The following is a 21787-nucleotide window of genomic DNA, read 5'->3' on the forward strand; positions in this document are numbered from 1 at the left end:
CAGACTCATCAAGCTAACAAGTGGCAGAGGCAAACCTCACATTATCACGGCAGGGAGGCAACTGACAATGTTCATTCACTTGAAGTGGAGGGAGCAAGAACTAAAAAAATTTGCATTTTAGCAGACATCTCCAGCAGAGGAATAATCATCAGGAAACTTCCTTCAAGACACACTCCATTTTGCCTACCTTCCAGCTGGATATAGACGTTTATCTGGAGGTATTCTTCAGAAGAATCAATTTCAAAAGATTCACTGGACTATAAAATAGAGAGGCCAAGAAACTCCAAGTTATCTTTCATTTAAGAAGACAAAGGTACCAGCCCTTTGACTTTGGGAGCTAGATCCTGATCCAGGAGTTTGGTCAGCCATCTTGAAGGAAAGGTGTGTTGAGGATTTTCCCTAGACCCAAGTCCAGCTTGTTAAGTTTTAGTTACTTGAAAAAGTTTTATCTTTATTTCTCTTGTAACCATTTCTGACTAAACCTTATGCTTGTACTCATTTACAATTTCTCTCTTCTTAATTAAATAAACGTGTTTTATTTTTAATCCAAACAGTCTAGTACAGTGTTTAAACTGAAATGTTTGGTTAACTCCAGTAAAAAATAGCAAACTCCTGAATGCCGATTCTTCAAGGAGCAACAAAGTTTAATGTTCCTCTGATTGTTCCAGGAAAAGGCTGGGCATTTCAGAACACATGTTTCTGGGAAAATCTATGGCTAGACAGAGTGTGGAGTAACCTTACCACTCGTTAACCAAGGTTGGTGGAGATCCGTGGAAGTCTGTGGTATTGCAGGCAGGATCCAAAGCATTGGACCAGAGCTGCCTAATACATAGATATAAAATGCATGCTCCCCCCCCCCAACCACACAGAGCAGGAGACTGAATTTTATTTGACTTTCATAGTGCATACAGTAACATAGCAAATCTAAATTGTTTGCAAAAGCATGCAGTTTTCAATGCAGTGATTACACTGAAATAATCACTGATGGTAAATGAAAGAAAAACCCCCAACATCAGCTTAATAATCATGATGCTTCTTGCTGACTGTGGGTGTCCCAGGCAGAGAGCCACAGTAGCAAGGGGTTACAGGGTAAGAAGCGATACAACTCTTCACTGGTCAGGATCGCACTCCAGAATGAGACATGATCTTGTTTCTATTTTCACCAGTAGTTTGTAGCATTTTAGCAAGGGATCTCCCTTAACTTTATAAAACTGAATCCACAATCAAACAGACCCTTTGGGGCCAGATTGTGGTTGGCACCATGCAGGTGTGAAAAAGTACCCCTTTTGTAAAAAGCCCATGACATTTAATAGGGATGAGACCAAGGGACCATTACAGAAACTTAAGTAGGATCTATAGAAATTACTCAAAACATTTGTAGAAACAAATACAGAATTATCTTCCCTCTATATGTTAAACTGAAATATCCTATAGAGTTCTACTCGCGTGTGTGTGTGTGGGGGAAGATTCTGTATTTAATTCTATAAGGTGGCAATTACATTCTATAGCCGTTGTTCTCAACCAGGGGTACATGTACCCCTGAGAGTAGGAAAAGGTCTTCCAGGGGGTACATCAACTCATCTAGATATTTGCCTTGTTTAACAGCAAGCTACATAAAATGCACTACTGAAGTCAATACAAACTAAAATTTGATACAATGACTTGTTTATACTGCCCTATATACTATACATTGAAATGTAAGTACAATATTTATATTCCAATGGATTTATTTTATAATTATATGGTATAAATGAGAAAGTAAGCAATTTTTCAGTAACAGTGTGTTGTAACACTTCTATATTTTGTGTCTGATTTTGAAAGCGAGTAATTTTTAAGTGAGGTGAAACTTGGGGTACGCAAAACAAATCAGACTCCTGAAAGGGGTACACTAGTCTGGAAAGGTTGAGAGCCACTGGTCTATAGGACTCTTCCATAATCAGGGGGAGGGTACCAAGAAACTTCCTGTCCGGTACCAGCACAGCTGCATAGTATTCCTTCCGAGTGCCTTGGGCATAAGCTATCCTCAGCAAGCTGGCTGACTGACCAAGGACGGGGGTGGCACACTATACCGTTATAAGAGGTAGCACAGCAGGCACACTCCCTCTATGCTGGCTGTTAGAGAGACATCATGCCTCTCCTGAAACACAACAACATTTCCTGATGTAGAAAATGTATCCAGTGTTCAATGATTCCACTGGGGTGCACCCACTCCGTACTGTTCACAGTGAGGGGCAGTAATTAACTACTACTAAAGTAGGACAGCAGCTCTAGATGGTAGACCTAGACCAGTGTTTCTCAATCTTTTTGACACCATGGACCGGACTAGCTGCCTTCCTAAACTGCTTCAGGGAGGTCTCAGTGACCGGTGCCAGTCCATAGACTGGTTGTTGAGAAACACTGCCCTAGATGGTGCTGCAGTGAGTGCTCTTACCTACACTTCTCCATTTAAAAGGATTCCATCTTTAAGCTAAAAAAGCCTGGATGTTTACTTCCTTAAGATGCACTGGAAAATCTCTCTCTCTCTCACCCATCGAGCTATTGCTAAAACCTTATTTAACCAACTACGAAATATCTCCAGGCTGATAGTTGTAGGGGAGAGACCTCAATATTGATGTAAAATTATTATTAATTTTAGCATTAAACTTGCCTGTGCCTTTAGTGAATATATTTATAATTACTTTCATACATATGATGCTTGGAGAAAAGTACCTGACATGCACATATTTTTGTTTATTAAACTATTTTAAATATTCAACCTAGCCAAAGAAATTTGGGGAGGCTTCCACCTTAGCTCCCAAGGACAAGCAAATGTCAAGGAAGATAAACATGGCTTTACGGATAAGAAGATTTTATTACCCTAAGAGTGTTTATGCAAATTCAGAAAAGCTGTGTTTTAAAATTTACCTTGCTTTAACTTTATATTATTTTCACTTGTGCTATATTTAAAAGATATAGTGATTACTGAAATTTGTGCTTTGTACAAAATATTTAAAAGCAGTTTAAACAATTATAATTCTAAGGAGCGTGGTTCCCGAAACAACGAACTATGTAAAATATTTATGTTTTAGGAAAACGAATGCAGCGTGGTGTTGTCAGAACAATAAGCCCTCTTTAACTTTGGATTTATTGTTCTGACAACACTACCCTGCGTTCGTTTTCCTAAAACGTAAATGTTTGACATAGTTTGTTGTTTCATGAACCATTTATTTCCAAAGAAAAATCCTTCTTGTGTTTTAAAGCTTTAGAAAAAAAACACGTGTAGTTAGAGAGATTTTATACTTTTGTTTGTTTCTTAAATGTTAAAATGGCAAACACTTCTGTGAAATGCATATGTTAGTAAATGCAAAGCTTCTAATATCACTGCTATATAAATGGTAAAAAACTTGATGTACCAACATGGAATCTAAGGACCTTGCTAAACAAATTACTAATGCAGGAAGCCATTTATGTACAGAAAAGGGAATTAATTAATTCTGGCAATGTACATGAAATCCCTCCTCCAACTCTGGAAGATAAGAATCATCTCTCCAAAAATTGTTATAAGAGTCAATTTTTTAATTATTAAAAAGAAGACTTTGTAGGAGTTATTTAAATTTTTAAAAGACTGTTCTGAGAATTAAAACCTTGTATATAAGGAGTGTCTGGACTTTTTGAAAACAGAATTTAATTTCCTGTCAAAATTTAATAAAATTGAAAGAATATCGCAGAGAATGGATTCAATAAATGAAGTTAAAACTAACTTTAACAGTTATTTGACACTTTCCCACCATAAGAAGATCAAAGGCAATTAAAGAATGTTGCATATTCATTAGGCAGACTGCATACTCAGGAACTGAAGGTGTCACCTAAGCCAACCCCAAAGGCACAGAGCCAGTGAAAGTGTAACAGCAACCAACCCTGCATCTAAACAAGGCAGAAAGAGGTGTGATTTCCTATAATTTCATTAAAATAGGAAGAAGAAGTGTATAAAAAACTGAAGTGACCACCACAGGCACACTTCCCATGCTACCCTCCTTTGACACCAAACACTCCACAGCTCATCCAGTCCATCTCTACCAGCAAGCTGCCACAGACAGATAAGAAAAACAGAGAATATTCAAGAAGAAACTAACTCAAGGAAAATCTCCAAGACTTGAACATTGATGGTGAGAGAAGGTTAACTAAGTCACAGCCAAGGGATTAGATTTAAACTCTTGTTATGATTTTTTGGGGATATGAAATTGCTGTTGTAACATAAAATATTAACAGTTTCTCCTGTTAATCACTTGCATGGTTAGACCATGTGTTCCTGGAGCAGAAACAGGGGCTAAACCTTGGTAAACTGAGAAATTTAGTGGAATTTAATTGGATTTAAGATTCTTAATATTTATAATTGGCCTGTCTCTTTTTCTTTCTTTAATAATAATATAACCATGATTAATAATTGTGATTATTTTCCTTGGTCTTTGTCATGGTGTCCACTGAGATATGTAAAAGAATATCTGGGACTAAAATAGTGGGAGCTGTAAGAGAAACAGTCAGTTAGAGTTGACCTACCATTTCATGTTTCCTCTGGACTAAATATTTCTAGTAATATTTAAAAGAAAATTACATGGTGTTCAACAACTAAAATTAGCCCCTTTCTACCCCATATAGTGTTGATCAGAAAGATTTAGACCTCGTCTGCATGGTATGTCTACATGGTATGTCAATCCACACTGAAGAGGTGGATATTCTAGTGCACACTAGCATGTTACACACTAAATGGTCTGAATGGATCCTGCTGGCATGCATTAAAAGTTCCCTCATGTGTGTAAATGTAGTCACAAATCAAACAGCACTACGGAACTTTTAGTGCACACTAGCAGAATCCACAAAGCTCAAGAGCGCGAACTAGAATTTACGCCCCTCGAGTACAAACTAAATCACCACGTAGACAAGCCCTTAGAATTATTCGATAAAAGCCTTCATTTCTTTCAAGTAGATTATTACAATTTCCTGGAGTTCCTGCTCAGTTTCTAAGATGCAGCAGATCACATTCTCCCAGGATCACTGCTCCCTTAGCACATTACTCTGATTTAAAAATCTTTACTTTAGCTCCCTGTAAGTTTTGCATGGACTATAAAATTATTTTACTTACATTTAAGGACCAGAATTGCTGCACTCCGGCATACTTAGCCTATCTTCTCTCCTTGTACATTCCTAGACATTTCTTATGATCTGAACTGGCAAGATTATTTAGCTTGTTTAGGTTATAATCTCATGTGAATAGGAACCTAACCATTTTGTAAATAACCCACTTGATGGTGGAACTTTCCTCCTTTTACTGCTTAGATCATTCAGTTTGTTTCAACATTTATGACCAGACTGAAGAACCCTATGACTGCTTATGCTTTTGTCTATCCTGACATCCTCAATAATTTTACTGCTTTTAAGGGCTAAGTGACATTTTGTGAAAGACACTGTGTAAATATATTTTCTGCCTACTAAGTTAGGTTTGTACTTCTTACTCCAATTCTTGAGGTAACAGAAGTTCTCAATGGACTTTCGTCGTTCTTTGAGTTGTCTATGTTGCTAACCTGATTTTCATTCTTAAAAGAGAATTTTAGTGAGCTGACATTGAATTCCATTGTGTTCATTACCAATTGCATTGTGTTCATTATCTATCCTTGTAGATGTTTCACTGTTTGTTTCATTAACATGGCCTCAAGAGTCTTCTGCTGAATAATGGAACGGCTTTTCCACTGCAGGCAAGCTTCACTGGGAACTATCCTATTGTATAGTGTAATATGACTTTAGAAAGCTCCTGGATTATTAAATCCCTTTGTTTGCCTTTCTTTCTTCATATGGCTTGTCAGTGATAATTGCCTTATTTTTATGTTTGTTCTTGTCTTAGCCAGTACAGCAGAATCATTTTATAATTTAGCAATAACTTTAGAACCACATGCACCTTTGAAAGAAATTGTGGGAAGCTTAGAGTTTTAGCAAATACCATAACTATACTTAAAAAGATAAAACAACATCATTGTATTTCTTTGGTACTGAACTTAAAGAAATACATGGTCAAGGAAAGCTTCACTTCTTCAGTTACTCAACTCTAGAAATACTTAGCCACAAAAACAATAAAGAAAAACACTGTTGAGACACAAGGAACAAAAATCAGATGTTGAAGTCAATGGAGTTGAGACTACTCGTACAACTTGTATGCACTGTATATATGCATCTACATACATGATATTGAAAGCACAAACAATAAACCCTCCTACCAAGAAAAACAAATGTGCTGTACACCTGGTCACATGAGTACCAGAAGTCTCAGTTCTACTCTCAGTTTACAGATGTGACCCCAGTGATTTCACGGGGTTTGAACAGTTATAATTGAAAACAGAATTTGACCCAAAGTGTAGAATGAACACAATCCCCCACAAAACAGATCACAGTTGATATCTGAATAGCTGAACCAATGGAAGACTTTGAACTTTGCCATCAGTTGGACAATGACACAAGGCAGACAGACACAAACAATGTAATGTTTCACCACATGAAGTACAAAATTGCATTCTCTCAGAATGCTGGATGCCATCATGTGTACTATTTTGAAAACAAAACCATGCTATAAATGCAACGGAGGCACCAATGAATTAGAAAGACTGTCTAATGCTCACTCAACATTTGTTTAAAAAGTAACCAACTTATTGAGTCTTTTTTTGCCAATGACAAAGGGTACCAAATTGATATGCTTTAAGCTTCTTGCACAGTATTTGTAACTTATGTATTCAGAAGCCAGGTCCTGATTATGCTTGATGACCATTCTCAATTCATGGGATGGGACACTGAAGTTGTGTGCCCAACATGTAAAGAAAATCAGCACAAATTTTCTGAAGAAGGAATCAACCACAGAGTACACAGAATGGGACCATGCATCTTTCCAGAGATCACAATGGAATGAATGCCAAGAGGCAGGTACCTGGTTAACAGAAGCATCTGTATTAGCCACAGGTGAAGGAGAGCGACAGGCAGGTGGAGAAGAAATCTCACTGTTGGTTCCCTCCTCCCCAGACTCCTCAGTGACAGGTGAGAGTAGTGTGTGACAGCGACCAGCAGTCATCTGTCACAGGAAATGCAACCCCAAAGGACAGGAAGAAGATCAGTCAATCATCTCAGTAAACATTTGCATTAGATATAGACCAAAATAAGAAAATTAACACAATGTTGGAATTACCAAGACACAGTTTAAGGACTGCTGCTTCCTCCAAGCCCCTTAGAATTGCTATATTAAAAGTTCAGGAAAGCAACAGGCAAGCAGTGGTATTTACTGCTAATACTTTGTTACTGAGATGTTGGCCATCTCCTGTATGCTAGGGAATTTTAAAAAGTTTCTACAGCCAACACATCAAAAATAAGTTAGAGGGTAACACACACAGTGCATTAGGAGAAGTTATTGAAAGCCACAGAGTAATGCTGCAAATAGCCAGAACTACTGCCCTCAACACTTTACCTTTCAGGCCTAGTTAAATGATGAAGGAAAGAATGTTGCAAAGCAGAATTGGATCCAGATAAAAAAAGCCACAATATACTATAGTAGTTACATCTCAGTTTTGCTTTTCTAAGGTTTTAATATAGGGACAAATCCTGAAGTCCTCACTCCATTTTTACTCAGTCCTTCTCAGACATGACTCCCACTGACATCAGTGGGGGTTATATTTGCACATGGACTGAGCAAAATAAAGTAGGAACTTCAGCATGTATATATGTATTCAGCCTTTATAAATGCGAGGATATAGTAATAACAATGTCAATTACTGAAGCATATTTAATAAAAAAATGTTCAAAAAAATCCGGGGTATAAAAAACATGCTGTAGAATACATTTGACTCTGCATCCCCCCGGCCCCTTTTGTCATTCAATTCAGTGCTTTTTCAATGTTTGTTGTGGTGCACTGACAAAACAACTCAGCACACATCCTGAAAGGTAAGAGAGAGCCTTAAATATTATTTTCCTTTTAACAGACTGATTTCTGTTATCCTCATAAACAACTTCATTCCTTATCTGTTGGCTTAGAAAGTGGGGGTGACACAAATGCACAAATAAGAAGTTGTAGTTCGTTCTACACCCACAACTCCCAAAGCATGTCAGTAAAGCAAAGCATACAATGTGTATTGTGGCAATTGGCTGTATGGTAGCATTTGAACAGCACAAAAGAGAGTAGCACCTAAATAACAGTAATGATACCGATTCAGTTCTTACCATAACCACAGAGGGATGAGCTGAGTGTGTTGGGAGGAGTTCTGAGTCCAGCTCCTCCATTCCTTCTGAAAGCCCTTCCACTTCTGTCACTGTCAACAGCATAGTGGCATGTTTGGCTTTCATTGTTAGCATCTTGCACTTGGAATTCAAAGAGGCTATTTGCTCCTGGTATCCTTTAATCTTCTGTGCCAGCTCCTGAGGAAACATTTTTTATTCAGTGGGTCACATGCAGGATATAAAGGCCACAAAACTAACTAATAGCAATTCAGCTTCTGTTAAGTGGCAGGCTACCTCTCCGAGGCCAGCCAATAAAAATCACAGCTGTGTCTCAAGCCGGGATACTAGCAACAGCACAAGCTGCAAGGCAGGATGTTGATTGTGCTAGAGAACAAGTCAGGCAGCATCTCACTGCACAGCTAAACCACAAAGGAGCAAGCTATGCAGTGAAACCGGAAAAGCACTGTGAAAGCCACATCTCTGTATGATACTGACAAAAGGGAAGAATATGTCACACTCACATACAATTCCTAATTTGCAGCAAATTCTATATGCTTTATCTTAAAGCAGAGGAAAGGGGAAGCTCTCTCTCTTTTTCTCCTGTTACTAAAACAGGATGAAAATCTCCAGATGGTGCATACCATGGAAATGAGGTCATGTGATGACGGGAACTTTAAAAAAAATGCAACACTCAGCTCTCACCAGTCTGAACACAATGAGCAGCAGAAACAGATACACATAGTGGTTTAGTAAGGTAAATACATGCTGGATCACTCCTATTTATAACACACATGTGTTTGCATGGAGGTTGGAGTGGATATATTTTATCTTCTATGTGTAACTTCACAGATATTTTTCCCTAATAATTTTTCTTATGCTTATGTCTTCACAGTCAAAATCCAAATTGGACAGTTATGGCCCTACATTAAAGTGAGTTCAGGAATTTGGCCGAAGACAGAATTGACCAAAAGCCATTGTTTTCTCATTGCTGTGCAGTAGTCTGTGTGAAATCAATCCAATTCTCAACACTGCTAAAACACACTATCACACCTGTGATGGCAGTGACAACAAAAGGACACACAACCAAATAGGCCTATAGACTGAATGATCCTTTCACACGTAGGATTGCTCCAGCCCAACAGGGGCATGTCTAGTGTTGTCAGTCTACCAATTTTCAGAACACTAAATTCACATTAAAATAAACCAAAAAAATATACCTTCCCAGTGGGGGAAGATCACACTTCTGCTACAGATATTGTTTCTCTCTCCATGGAGACAGGAGCTGCTCTAGTCATAAGAAACTAGACAGCTGCCTAGGGTGGCAGATTCTGACTCATACAGCAGGGATGGCCAGCAGCATATTGATTTACATAGTGATAACTAAATATGCAGAGTTATTGCTGCTACACCAGCAACCACTATGTTTATTCTATCAAATAGATATTTGTATTTTATTTTAACATCTGTTTAGATTTTTTTTCTAATGCTGGCTCCCAAATCAAGTAGACAGGAGAAATGGCTATTTGTAAATGAGGCTATGATTTAGTCATGGGTATTTTTAGCAAAAGTCATGGACCTGTGACCTGTCCAGGACTTGTACTATAAATACCCCTGACTAAATCTTAGGTGCTCTCGGTGGCTCTGGGGCACTGCAGGTGCTGGGGTGGGGGCTCTGGGGCACCATTCCTGCTGCTCTGGGGCCCGCTGCTGCTGCTCTGTGAGGGCAGGGAACGGCCTGGGGACCCGCGGCAGCTCTGGACCGCTTTTCCAGGGTACCACTGTTTCTCCGGAGGCCCCTGGAGCCAGCTGTCTGTGCCCACCTGAGCAGGGGCAGGTGTGACTGGCCACGGGGCCGCCCGACCTGCTCAGGCGGCCCAGGGGGTCAGCCACACCTGCCACTGCAGAAGTCACGGAGGTCCCAGAAAGCCATGGAATCCATTACTTTTGTGACCTTCGTGACCTCTGTGAAAGACTCGCAGCCTTATTTATAAAGCATGAGTGCCAATACCTTTAATATTTCAGAACTATTAAATATAGTGGAAATCTATTCCCTTTACTTCTGGGGCTGCCCAGGAGATTCTTCTCTTCAGCACTACCTGCTCTGTGCATATGAGCAACAATTAAATATTGAACAGCTGCTGCAAAGCCTAACAGGCAGAATATTCAGTAATTAACAATTATTGAAAAAATGAAGTGGATAAGTTATGGCAGCCCCAGGGCAGTTTGGCTTTCGACTCTGCATGTTATGCAAAGTTTTATGAAACTACTTACTCAACATCTCAATGGAAAATTTCCAGATAGGTGAGATACAGAGTTATAAACCAACACATCCTATTACTTAGGGTGAGCACCTTTTTTGACCTTTTAGCCTTTGACTGGTGCTGTTCCTTATACTCTTTGCAGAGTGCTCTACTCTTTGACTGGTGGTCTACTCCCTATACTCTTAGGGCCAATCCTATTCAACTTATTCATAAATGATCTGGAGAAAGGGGTAAACAGTGAGGTGGCAAAGTTTGCAGATGATACTAAACTGCTCAGGATAGTTAAGACCAAAGCAGACTGTGAAGAACTTCAAAAAAAATCTCACAAAACTAAGTGATTGGGCAACAAAATGGCAAATGAATTTAATGTGGATAAATGTAAAGTAATGCACATTGGAAAAAATAACCCCAACTATACATACAATATGATGGGGGCTAATTTAGCTACAACTAATCAGGAGAAAGATCTTGGAGTCATCGTGGCTAGTTCTCTGAAGATGTCCACGCACTGTGCAGTGGCAGTCAAAAAAGCAAACGGGATGTTAGGAATCATTAAAAAAGGGATAGAGAATAAGACGGAGAATATCTTATTGCCTTTATATAATCCATGGTACGCCCACATCTTGAATACTGCATACAGATGTGGTCCTCTCATCTCATAAAACATATACTGGCATTGGAAAAGGTTCAGAAAAGGGTAACTAAAATGATTAGGGGTTTGGAACAGGTCCCATATGAGGAGAGATTAAAGAGGTTAGGACTTTTCAGCTTGGAAAAAAAGAGACTAAGGGGGGATATGATAGAGGTGTATAAAATCATGAATGGTGTGGAGAAAGCAAATAAGGAAAAGTTATTTATTTGTTCCCATAATATAAGAACTAGGGGCCACCAAATGAAATTAATGGGCAGCAGGTTTAAAACAAATAAAAGGAAGTTCTTCTTCACTCAGCTCACAGTCAACCTGTGTAATTCCTTGCCTGATGAGGTTGTGAAGACTAGGACTATAACAGGGTTTAAAAGAAAACTGGATAAACTCATGGAGGTTAAGTCCATTAATGGCTATTAGCCAGAATGGGTAAGGAATGGTGTCCCTAGCCCGTTTGTCAGAGGGTGGAGATGGATGGCAGGAGAGAGATCACTTCATATTTACCTGTTAGGTTGACTACCTCTGGGGCACCTGGCATTGGCCACTGTAGATAGACAGGATACTGGGCTTGATGGACTTTTGGTCTGACTCAGTATGGCCATTCTTATGCACTTTCAGAATCATAGATTCATAGATACTAAGGTCAGAAGGGACCTTATGATCATCTAGTTATGATCATCTAGTCCGATCATTATGATCATCTAGTCCGACCTCCTGCACAACGCAGGCCACCAAATCTCACCCACTTACTCCTGCGAAAAACCTTTCACCTATGTCTGAGCTTTTGAAGTCCTCAAATCGTGGTTTAAAGACTTCAAGGAGCAGAGAATCCTCCAACAAGTGACCTGTGCCCCATGCTACAGAGGAAGGCGAAAAACCTCCAGGGCCTCTTCCAATCTGCCCTGGAGGAAAATTCCTTCCCAACCCCAAATATGGCCATCAGCTAAACCCTGAGCATATGGGCAAGATTCACCAGCCAGATACTACAGAAAATTCTTTCCTGGGTAACTCAGATCCCACCCCATCTAACATCCCATCACAGGCCATTAGACCTATTTACCATGAATATTTAAAGATCAATTAATTACCAAAATCATGTTATCCCATCATACCATCTCCTCCATAAACTTATCGAGTTTAATCTTAAAGCCAGATAGATTTTTTGCTCCCACTGCTTCCCTTGGAAGGTTATTCCAAAACTTCATTCCTCTGATGGTTAGAAACCTTCATCTAATTTCAAATCTAAACTTCCTCGTGGCCAGTTTATATCCATTTGTTCTTGTGTCCACATTGGTACTGAGCTTAAATAATTCCTCTCCCTCTCCGGTATTTATCCCTCTGATATATTTATAGAGAGCAATCATAGCTCCCCTCAACCTTCTTTTAGTTAGGCTAAACAAGACAAGCTCCTTGAGTCTCCTTTCAGAAGACAGGTTTTCCATTCCTCGGATCATCCTAGTAGCTCTTCTCTGTACCTGTTCCAGTTTGAATTCATCCTTCTTAAACATGGGAGACCAGAACTGCACACAGTATTCCAGGTGAGGTCTCACCAGTGCCTTGTATAACGGTACTAAAACCTCCTTATCTCTACTGGAAATACCTCTCCTGATGCATCCCAAGACTGCATTACCTTTTTTCACGGCCATATCACATTGGCGGCTCATAGTCATCCTATGATCAACCAATACTCCAAGGGTCTTCTCCTCCTGCGTTACTTCTAATTGATGTGTCCCCAGCTTATAACTAAAATTCTTGTTATTAATCCCTAAATGCATAACCTTACACTTCTCACTATTAAATTTCATCCTATTACTATTACTCCAGTTAACTAGGTCATCCAGATCCTCCTGTAGGATAGCCCGGTCCTTCTCTAAATTGGCAATACCTCCCAGCTTTGTATCATCCGCAAACTTTATTAGCACACTCCCACTTTTTGTGCTGAGGTCAGTAATAAAAAGATTAAATAAGATTGGTCCCAAAACACGATCCTTGAGGAACTCCACTGGTAACCTCCCTCCAGCCTGACAGTTCACTTTTCAGTAGGACCCGTTGTAGTCTCTCCTTTAACCAATTCTTTATCCACCTTTCAATTTTCTTCTCCAGTTTAACTAATAATTCCCCATGTGGCACGGTATCAAACGCCTTACTGAAATCTAGGTAAATTAGATCCACTGCGTTTCCTTTGTCTAAAAAATCTGTTACTTTCTCAAAGAAGGAGATCAGGTTGGTTTGGCACGATCTACCTTTTATAAAACCATGTTGTATTTTGTCCCATTTACCATTGACTTCAATGTCCTTAACTACGTTCTCCTTCAACATTTTTTCCAAGACCTTGCATACTACAGATGTCAAACTAACAGGCCTGTAGTTACTTGGATCACTTTTTTTCCCTTTCTTAAAAATAGGAACTATGTCAGCAACCAAAAGGATTCTCCAGTTTCATCAGGAGGCTATGAAAAGCTTCCAGTGTGAAGCAAGTGGTTTTGGAATAAACAACTTTCTAAATCAAATCAGGTTCTAACTCCAATGACTCATGGGCCCAAAACAGTTATTTGCTCCAGTTGCCATGATACTAAATTGTGAGCCAACTCCCTCCCTAACTCAGGAGCTGAGCAGAAAGTCTACCACAATTCTACCCACTAGGCCTTAGTTACTTAACTCCATTACTATTATTAGGAATCAGTAACATTTCCATAGTTAATAACCAGCACACTGAGTGCATAACATACCTCTCTCAATCAAAATATATATTATAAAGTAGAACCTCAGAGTTACGAACTGACTGGTCAACCACACACCTCATTTGGAACCGGAAGAACGAAATTAGGCAGCAGCAGAGACAAAAGACACCCAAACCCTCCAGTACAGTACTGTGTTAAACCTAAACTATTACAAAAATAAAGGGAAAGTTTAATTCTTTTTTGACAAGCTAAGGAAACTGTTTCAGTGCTTGTTTCATTTAAATTAAGATGGTTAAAAGCGGGGGAGGGGAGGTCTGCACGGTAAAGTTTCAAAGCTGTATTAAGTCAATTTTCAGTTGTAAACTTTTGAAAGAACAACCATAACGGTGTGTGTGTGTGTGTGTATATATATTGTGACAGAGCAAGGCCAGATGGCTACAGTAAAGTAGTGAGGAACAGGTATGTCAGCCCCAGGCTAAACAAATCCCTGGTACCATGGTAACCAAATGGCAGTTGCTCCTGGTTAATCAAGACACCTGGGGCCAATTAAGATCCTCCCAGAAAGCAGTGGAGATAGCTAGGTTGATTGGGACACCTGAAGCCAATCAAGGGCTGGCTGGAACTAGTTAAAAGCCTCCCAGTTAGTCAGTGAGGCGTGTGTGTCAGGAGCTGTAGGAGGAAGCCATGCTGTTGGAGGAACTAAGCAGTACAAATCCATGTCAGGCGCAAGGAAGGAGGCCCTGAGGTAACGGTGAAGGAGATATTGAGTGAGGGCTGCTGTGGGGAAGTGGCTCAGAGAATTGTACATGTTGTATTTCCAAAAAGTCAGCTACCAAAGCTGCTACTATTAGGGTCCCTGGGCTGGATAGAGGATGGGCCTGGGCTCCCCCCTTCCCTCCCCGATTAGTCACTGAGACTGGGAGACAACAGAGACTGTGCGAGGGAGGGTTGCTTCTCCTCACCTCCCTTGCTGGCTTATCATGAAAATGGCTCAGTAAGCTGTGACAATGCCTCTAGAGAGAGAAGGGCTACGTGAAGGGTCACAGTGAGCCTCTGAGGCTAGCAAAATCTGCCAGGAAACGCGGAACCCACGGAGACAAGGAGAGACCTTTGTCACAATATATAAGTATAAACAAAATATATTATACAGACAGATACATTATACAGACTAAAAAGGCCTAAAATTGAGATTCAGAAGAGAAACTTATGGGTGTAAAGAAAAATAGGCAGGCAGCTTGTGAGTACACATAGAAATGTCAGATTTCTTTGCACTCATCATTTTACGGGAGCTCAGTTTTTCAATGTAAATCCAAGTTATTTTTATGAGTGTGATTCAGCAAACTACATGTTGTTTCTGGTCTGTATGCCATAGGTACCCAAATTTGACATTTTGGTAGGACAACTGCTTGCATCATAACATCATCATGTTTACACTAGAAATATCCTGCAATAAAGTCACCACATTGCAATGCGACATGATAACACTGTGACAGAACATGATCAGGCTATATTGTAATCTCACAATTGCATGGACATCTAATGATTACAGAAGACACCTAATATCTTGCAAGCTACTGTGCTGCCCATCAAAATCACAATGCTCCCAGAAACTTCAGAATAGGTGTCAGAGTAACAGCCGAGTTAGTCTGTATTTGAAAAAAGAAAAGGAGTACTTGTGGCACCTTAGAGATTAACCAATTTATTTGAGCACAAGCTTTCGTGAGCTACAGCTCACTTCATCGGATGCATAGTGTGGAAAGTGTAGAAGATCTTTTTATACACACAAAGCATGAAAAAATGGGTATTTACCACTACAAAAGGTTTTCTCTCCCCCCACCCCACTCTCCTGCTGGTAATAGCTTATCTAAAGTGATCACTCTCCTTACAATGTGTATGATAATCAAGTTGGGCCATTTCCAGCACAAATCCAGGTCTTCTCCCCCCCGCCCCCAAACCCACTCTCCTGTTGGTAATAGATTTGTGCTGGATTTGTGCTGGAAATGGCCCACCTCGATTACCATACATATTGTAAGGAGAGTGATCACTTTAGATAAGCTATTACCAACAGGAGAGTGGGTTTGTGTTGTGGGGAGGAGGGGAGAAGACCTGGATTTGTGCTGGAAATGGCCCAGCTTGATTATCATATACATTGTAAGGAGAGTGATCACTTTAGATAAGCTATTACCAGCAGGAGAGTGGGGTGGGGGGAGAGAAAACCTTTTGTAGTGGTAAATACCCATTTTTTCATGCTTTGTGTGTATAAAAAGATCTTCTACACTTTCCACAGTATGCATCCGATGAAGTGAGCTGTAGCTCACGAAAGCTTATGCTCAAATAAATTGGTTAGTCTCTAAGGTGCCACAAGTACTCCTTTTCTTTTTTCAGAATAGGTGGCCATTCTAGAACATGGAAGCCCAGAGAAAAAGACTTCTGTAAACATATTTATTGGGTAGAATGATACTCTGTGTTACTTATGTGCAAGGCTACTGCAAAACCTCTTGTGATGCAGGAGGCAATGACTTTCCTCTTCCCATCTTATCTTTGTATTTTAAACATAGTTACTGTGTGTCCTGTTAACCTTTACACACATGGACGACAATTATATGCCCGGGGAAACTGTAATTTTTCTTTTCAATTATGCATGCAATCTGCATCTTGCACACCTGATTAAAAATAAAAGGTATAATCATACAATGACCCTGTAAGTCTTGTTTGTTGTATCGTGTACTCTGATGCAAAACTTAAGCAAACAAAAACATAAATGCAGAAATGTGGAGTCATCTGTGTCTCTTTAATTGTATTCCTTTGAGATGTTTCAGACATTCTACTCCAGAATGAAGCTCCATTTTATTCTACTTCCCACCATGTGAAATTCATGCAACCTACCTCCACTGCCACCCAAATTGAATAAATAGGGTTTGGGCAGGGGATAGACTACACCTCCCCAAACTTGGAGCAGCTTGCAGGTCTGCACCACAGCCATTGTACAGCTACTGGTTCAAATAAAAGGACTGGAACAGCATCTATTGTTTCTCTATGCTCCTCTGAAGGGATTCCCAGCTACTCTACTCATACAAGTGTGGGTCCAATGAACCCTGTGCCTGCCCCACTCTTAATGCCTCCCTCTGCACTGATGTTTTCAGATCTCTCTGTGGAGGCATTATTAGGAACATCCTTCACCAAAACAGCATAAAGCATTTGTACCAAATAGCTTCTTTTTCATTTTATTAAACAGCTTCCATGACAATTGTGACAGAAAATTAACTAAGCAGTATAGGAGGAGTACTTCAGGGATAAGCACAGACTATGAAAGACAAATGTAACCCTTTCTTCTAAAACTAAAGCATAATGCCACTAGTGTCAAAAACTATGAAAGAGCCACTACCAATTTGGCAATCTAATGCATGACATACCACAATGTGAAGACCTGGGATTCCAAATCAGTGTGGTGGCATGGAGCCTCCACATAGATTGTCCTGTCCTCATATGATCTCCTGATATCCATGGGGTTTGAGGTCTGGACCTGAAGCTCATTCCTCAGAGACAAAACTTTGCTCCCCCTGACAGAATAACTTGAAAAGGACCCTTTAAGATGATCTTTGCAGAGTTTTCTTCCTCTAGAATTGCCTTCTGTGGGCTTTATCTCAGGAGGGGCGATCCTGCCCCTTGCTTTTACTCTGTCTGTTCTCAGGCATCTCTCTCAGTGATGTGAAAGAACTAAATGAAGACTTCAGGACTGGGCCTAAGATCACTAAGTGACAATGATCTTCCTGCTCATATTCAGCACTGTGTTACAGCATAATGCAAAGAGTTCCCACTGAAATATTTTGGAGTTCCACACATCCATCAATGGACCCTGTGTCTTTTTCAGCCTTTGGTAATTACTTAATGCTTTAATAAGTTACCATGCTCTCAAGCCTTCGGGAGACCTACTCGATAAAGAAAAAGATACTTGGAACCGTGGTGTTAATAGGAATTTGCTGTGCGAACATGTGAGGTATCCTCCCTGCTAAGCTAGCCTTTGTGGACCCTAAAAAACTGCTCTGTGACCTCAAGAGAACTTAAGGTGACCAAGAGATCTTTCAAACTAATTAACTTAGAGCCTGGACAGTTGCATCTCTGCTGCATTACCTCATGGCGTGAAATCTGGGCCTGCAGCTCCTGGATGTTACTGGTTGCAACAGGTTTGTCTTGGATCTCATGGTGGGCACACTCTATCATTTGCTGTAAATGCTTCATCTCTTGTTCGTATTGCTCATACTGTACCACTGCTTCCTAGAAAGAGAAGATACAGTAGATGTACACAAAAAAATAACAGGTTTCAGAGTAGCAGCCGTGTTAGTCTGTACCCGTAAAAAGAAAAGGAGTACTTGTGGCACCTTAGAGACTAACAAATTTATTTGAGCATAAGCTTTCGTGAGCTACAGCTCACTTCATTGGATGCATCAAAGCTAATTTAATTTGAAAACAAACTTCACTCAATGAGACTTACTGAAGAGCCATGTCTATACACATTTTGAAAGTAACGGTGCATGTCTAGAAAAAATATTACCAAATACAATGTAGAGCTCACTAAATAATACATATTTTCTGGTGAAATATATTTCTGTAGACAGAAGAATTAATAGATTTTTTTCTTAGCATGTAATATGGAGGATTGCTGAATAATACAGTTACAAAGTTACCATGTAAATAACCACAGAGAACTTAGAACTGGAAAAAAATTAGAATTCACTTTGCCCAGCTCCTTTCCAATGATGAATTACTCTGTATATTCAATTGCTTTTTTCCAGGCTGTTTGTAAATTATTCAAAAGATGTCATCTTCCACCTTTGTATTAGCATGCAAAAATAGGCTGAGACTTTCAAAGCTGACTAGTGGATTTAGCCATGACTCATTAACTTAACTGGGAAGTGTGTGAATAAATCCCTACTTGGCTTTGAAAAAAATCTCAGCCACATAAGCCACAATGCCAAAGTGTAATGATGGGATGAAGGTCAGTACCAGCAACAGCTGAAGTAAAGTAGGAGTGCTCTCATAGAGAAGATAGTTCATTGGGTAACACTATGAGTTGCAAGGAAGCAAATCAGTTAAAAGTCTTTAGGCATCTGAGCTATTAAGATGGGCTTTGAACTGACAATGCCCCAACACAAGTAAAAAAAAAAAAAAGTTAAAAGAAGTCTTTTTAAAAGAGCAAATGTCAACCACTGGGGCTCAAGACTTGCCACTGGCTACCTCACCAACCATGCCCACCAACACAGTGTTGCCCACTCTTCACAATTTTATCACAAATCTTGTGGTATTTGTTGTTTTCTTAAAGCCCCAACTCCTGCTCAGCTTTCGTTTTCACTAAAAAAGTTTCTGGCTCTCTTGTTTGTGGAGAAAAACTTAGAAACATGATCTGAGTGCATGTTAAAGGCTCTGAAGCCAGAAAACAAATTAAAAGAACCCTGAATTAATAACTGAGGGAAAACCATAAACTCATGATTTTCACGATAATCTCATGATGCTTAGGTCCTGCCTCACAATATTTGAATGTTTAGGATTGGCAAAAGTGCATGGCCCGAACAACAACATCAGGAAGAGACTGCTACTGGTCACCTCAGGTTCTTATCCATCATACAATAAAGAAACCATTAACCACATTTGAAATGAAAATTTCATTTTTCAATCAAAATGGATGGGTCAGACAGCCAGATTATGCCATCGTGATGAACGGAGGAGTAAGGAGATTAACAAGAAAATACAATTTAGGTTTTTGAAAATTAAAGCAATAACTTGATAGGTTGTGCAATAACCCTTCATAAGAACTGGAATGAAAAGGGGAGTAATATTTTTTAACAGTGATTACAGGATAATGGCTAATTGGGTATTGAAGTTTTATTTCCTTACTTCTTTGGTAATTAATGCAGACTGAGAAAATCTTCTAATAATATGCTTAAAATTCCAATAAACATGGAGTTCAAAATCTTTCAAATGTAAGTGGTGGGCATGTTATGCTTCCAGGCAAACATTGGGCTTAAAAAAAAAAAAGGAATGTTTGAATTATTCTGTGCCAGTATAAACCTTTCTAGTAGTATCACAATCTCTAACCCCCTACCCTCACCCACAGGTCAGTTTGCACTTGCCTGCATTATATTGCATTGCTGGATAGCCATGTGCTGCAGACGGCTGGCTTCCTCCTGAAGTCTGAGAGCAGTGTGACATATCTGCAGGCTGGTGACCACCTCTTCAGGCATCCTCAAGGCACTCTGGCAGACCTGCACGGCTTGAACCTTTGGCTTCAGTGACTCCATTTCAGACAGCAGATGCTAGAAATAAAATTGGTGCCATAGTAAGTCATTCTCCCATGAATTCCGAAGACAATTCACACAGCCAGTTATTAAGAGCGAGTTCAACCAGCAAAATAAAAGATGAATTAGATTATCCACAGTTAAATGAAGCACAACCAGGGCATGCTCAGAGTGGAGTTGCTTGTTGATTTTGTGGTAAATATTATTTTTTATTTTTAATTAAAACAAAGTGTATTTCAGCTATTGAAGAGGAACAAAAATGATTTAATTAAATCACTTAATGAGCCCCCTTTGAAACAAACCAATTGTTTATCCCTGTTCATGGGTTTATGTCTAGACTGAAAGTAATTCTTTAAACTATTCTAGAAAATACATACAAAAATGCTTAAAAAACAGACCTAGTTTCTGAGCAACAGGTATTTGTTTAATCTTGTTTATCTGCACATTTTAAACGTAAAACCAAACTGGGAGCCCTTCTGAGATACAGTTGCACATTTTCAGATGGGGCATGTAAAACCCATTATTTGTGCTCATAATCCTCCTTTGTAAATTTAGACCACAGCTAAAAATGATGATGTTTAAAATTAAATAAGCAACGAAATGGAACAAAATGCAGCTACATAAAGATCCTTTCCCTTGAATAAGCACCATCTGGTCTCCTTTGTTTATCTGGCCTCCCTCCAAGCATCTATTCTTCCCACAATGCATGTGCCTAACTTCCATTCATATGCATGAGAACTGCGTATGCACAGTTACAGGGGGATAGATTAGGTCTACATTCTTTGTTTTGTCACTGAGGAGTTTACTGAATTCTCAATAAAAAAAATGCATGAATGAAGACATGCATAAACATACACAGTCTGAATTTTTAAATTCAACAGGCTGAAGCCTCAGTACCAAAAATTTGACAGTATGAGGTACAGAAACTCATCCCTTTCCCCCTCTATTACAGCAATGGAACTGTGGTGATGGGCAATGGGAAGACCCTGAGACCTGGGGCACCTAATGTGTTGGGGGTTATTTTTCCTTTTTTGAAGGAGGGTGGATGATCTAAAGGTCAGTGATGAATACCTATTTCTTCTCCAAACACCTTTGCTCCAGATTTTCACCTGATAGGTCCCATACCCACCATAATGGACAGCTTTATTTTGGAACTGACTTCAGGACACTCTGTGGGCTGCATAACAAGTCAGTCCCCCTCAAAGCATCTATCCCTTCCACTTCTGGTGCGTGGGCTGGGTTTGGTGGCAGCATAGCCACTCTGCAGCTGTCCATAAGGTTTCCCCTTGTGCAGCTCTACCTGGCAGGGACAGGACTTGACCTATCAAGAATAATCTGGTAACTACTTTATAGTTTATTGTCATCACCTTTCCTTTACTCTCCAGGTGGGTGATGGGATGGTTCACAGGGAGATATAATTCATTGTGGTGTGCAGAGAATTGGCTGTGAGACCCTTATTAACAAGAGTAATGCTATTAAATCCACATGCAAAGCTCCGAACATTCACCCCATCTGTGTTTGTAGATTTTAATCTTTTCCAAGAACACAAACAAAACTCCATTCTACCAGTGGTTTAACCAAAGTGAACCAGCAGATGTCTAGCTAGTGCTGACAGAACGAGGGCAGTTAGCAGCGTAGTTCTGTATTAGTCTGGAGTAGGAAATTGTAATCAAGTACTCAGAG

At 39.7% G+C, this 21787-nt stretch overlaps 1 protein-coding gene across 12 annotated transcripts in view; it reads right to left on the reverse strand.

The window, feature by feature from the left end:
* Positions 1-21787, reverse strand: part of SYNE1 (spectrin repeat containing nuclear envelope protein 1) — a 501442-nt gene that overhangs the window by 155278 nt on the left and 324377 nt on the right. For 11 of the 12 annotated variants that reach the window (XM_073337684.1, XM_073337695.1, XM_073337685.1 and 8 more), the window contains 4 exons: positions 19940-20122; positions 17943-18086; positions 8227-8421; positions 6947-7087 (listed from right to left, as the gene is read on the reverse strand). In XM_073337684.1, coding sequence (XP_073193785.1) covers positions 6947-7087; positions 8227-8421; positions 17943-18086; positions 19940-20122 — 663 coding nt within the window. The remainder of the gene's footprint in view (positions 1-6946; positions 7088-8226; positions 8422-17942; positions 18087-19939; positions 20123-21787) is intronic. The other variant, XM_073337688.1, reaches the window with a different exon arrangement.

This window comes from Lepidochelys kempii, chromosome 3 (genome assembly GCF_965140265.1).
Source record: "Lepidochelys kempii isolate rLepKem1 chromosome 3, rLepKem1.hap2, whole genome shotgun sequence".
Classification (NCBI taxonomy): Eukaryota; Metazoa; Chordata; order Testudines; family Cheloniidae; genus Lepidochelys; species Lepidochelys kempii.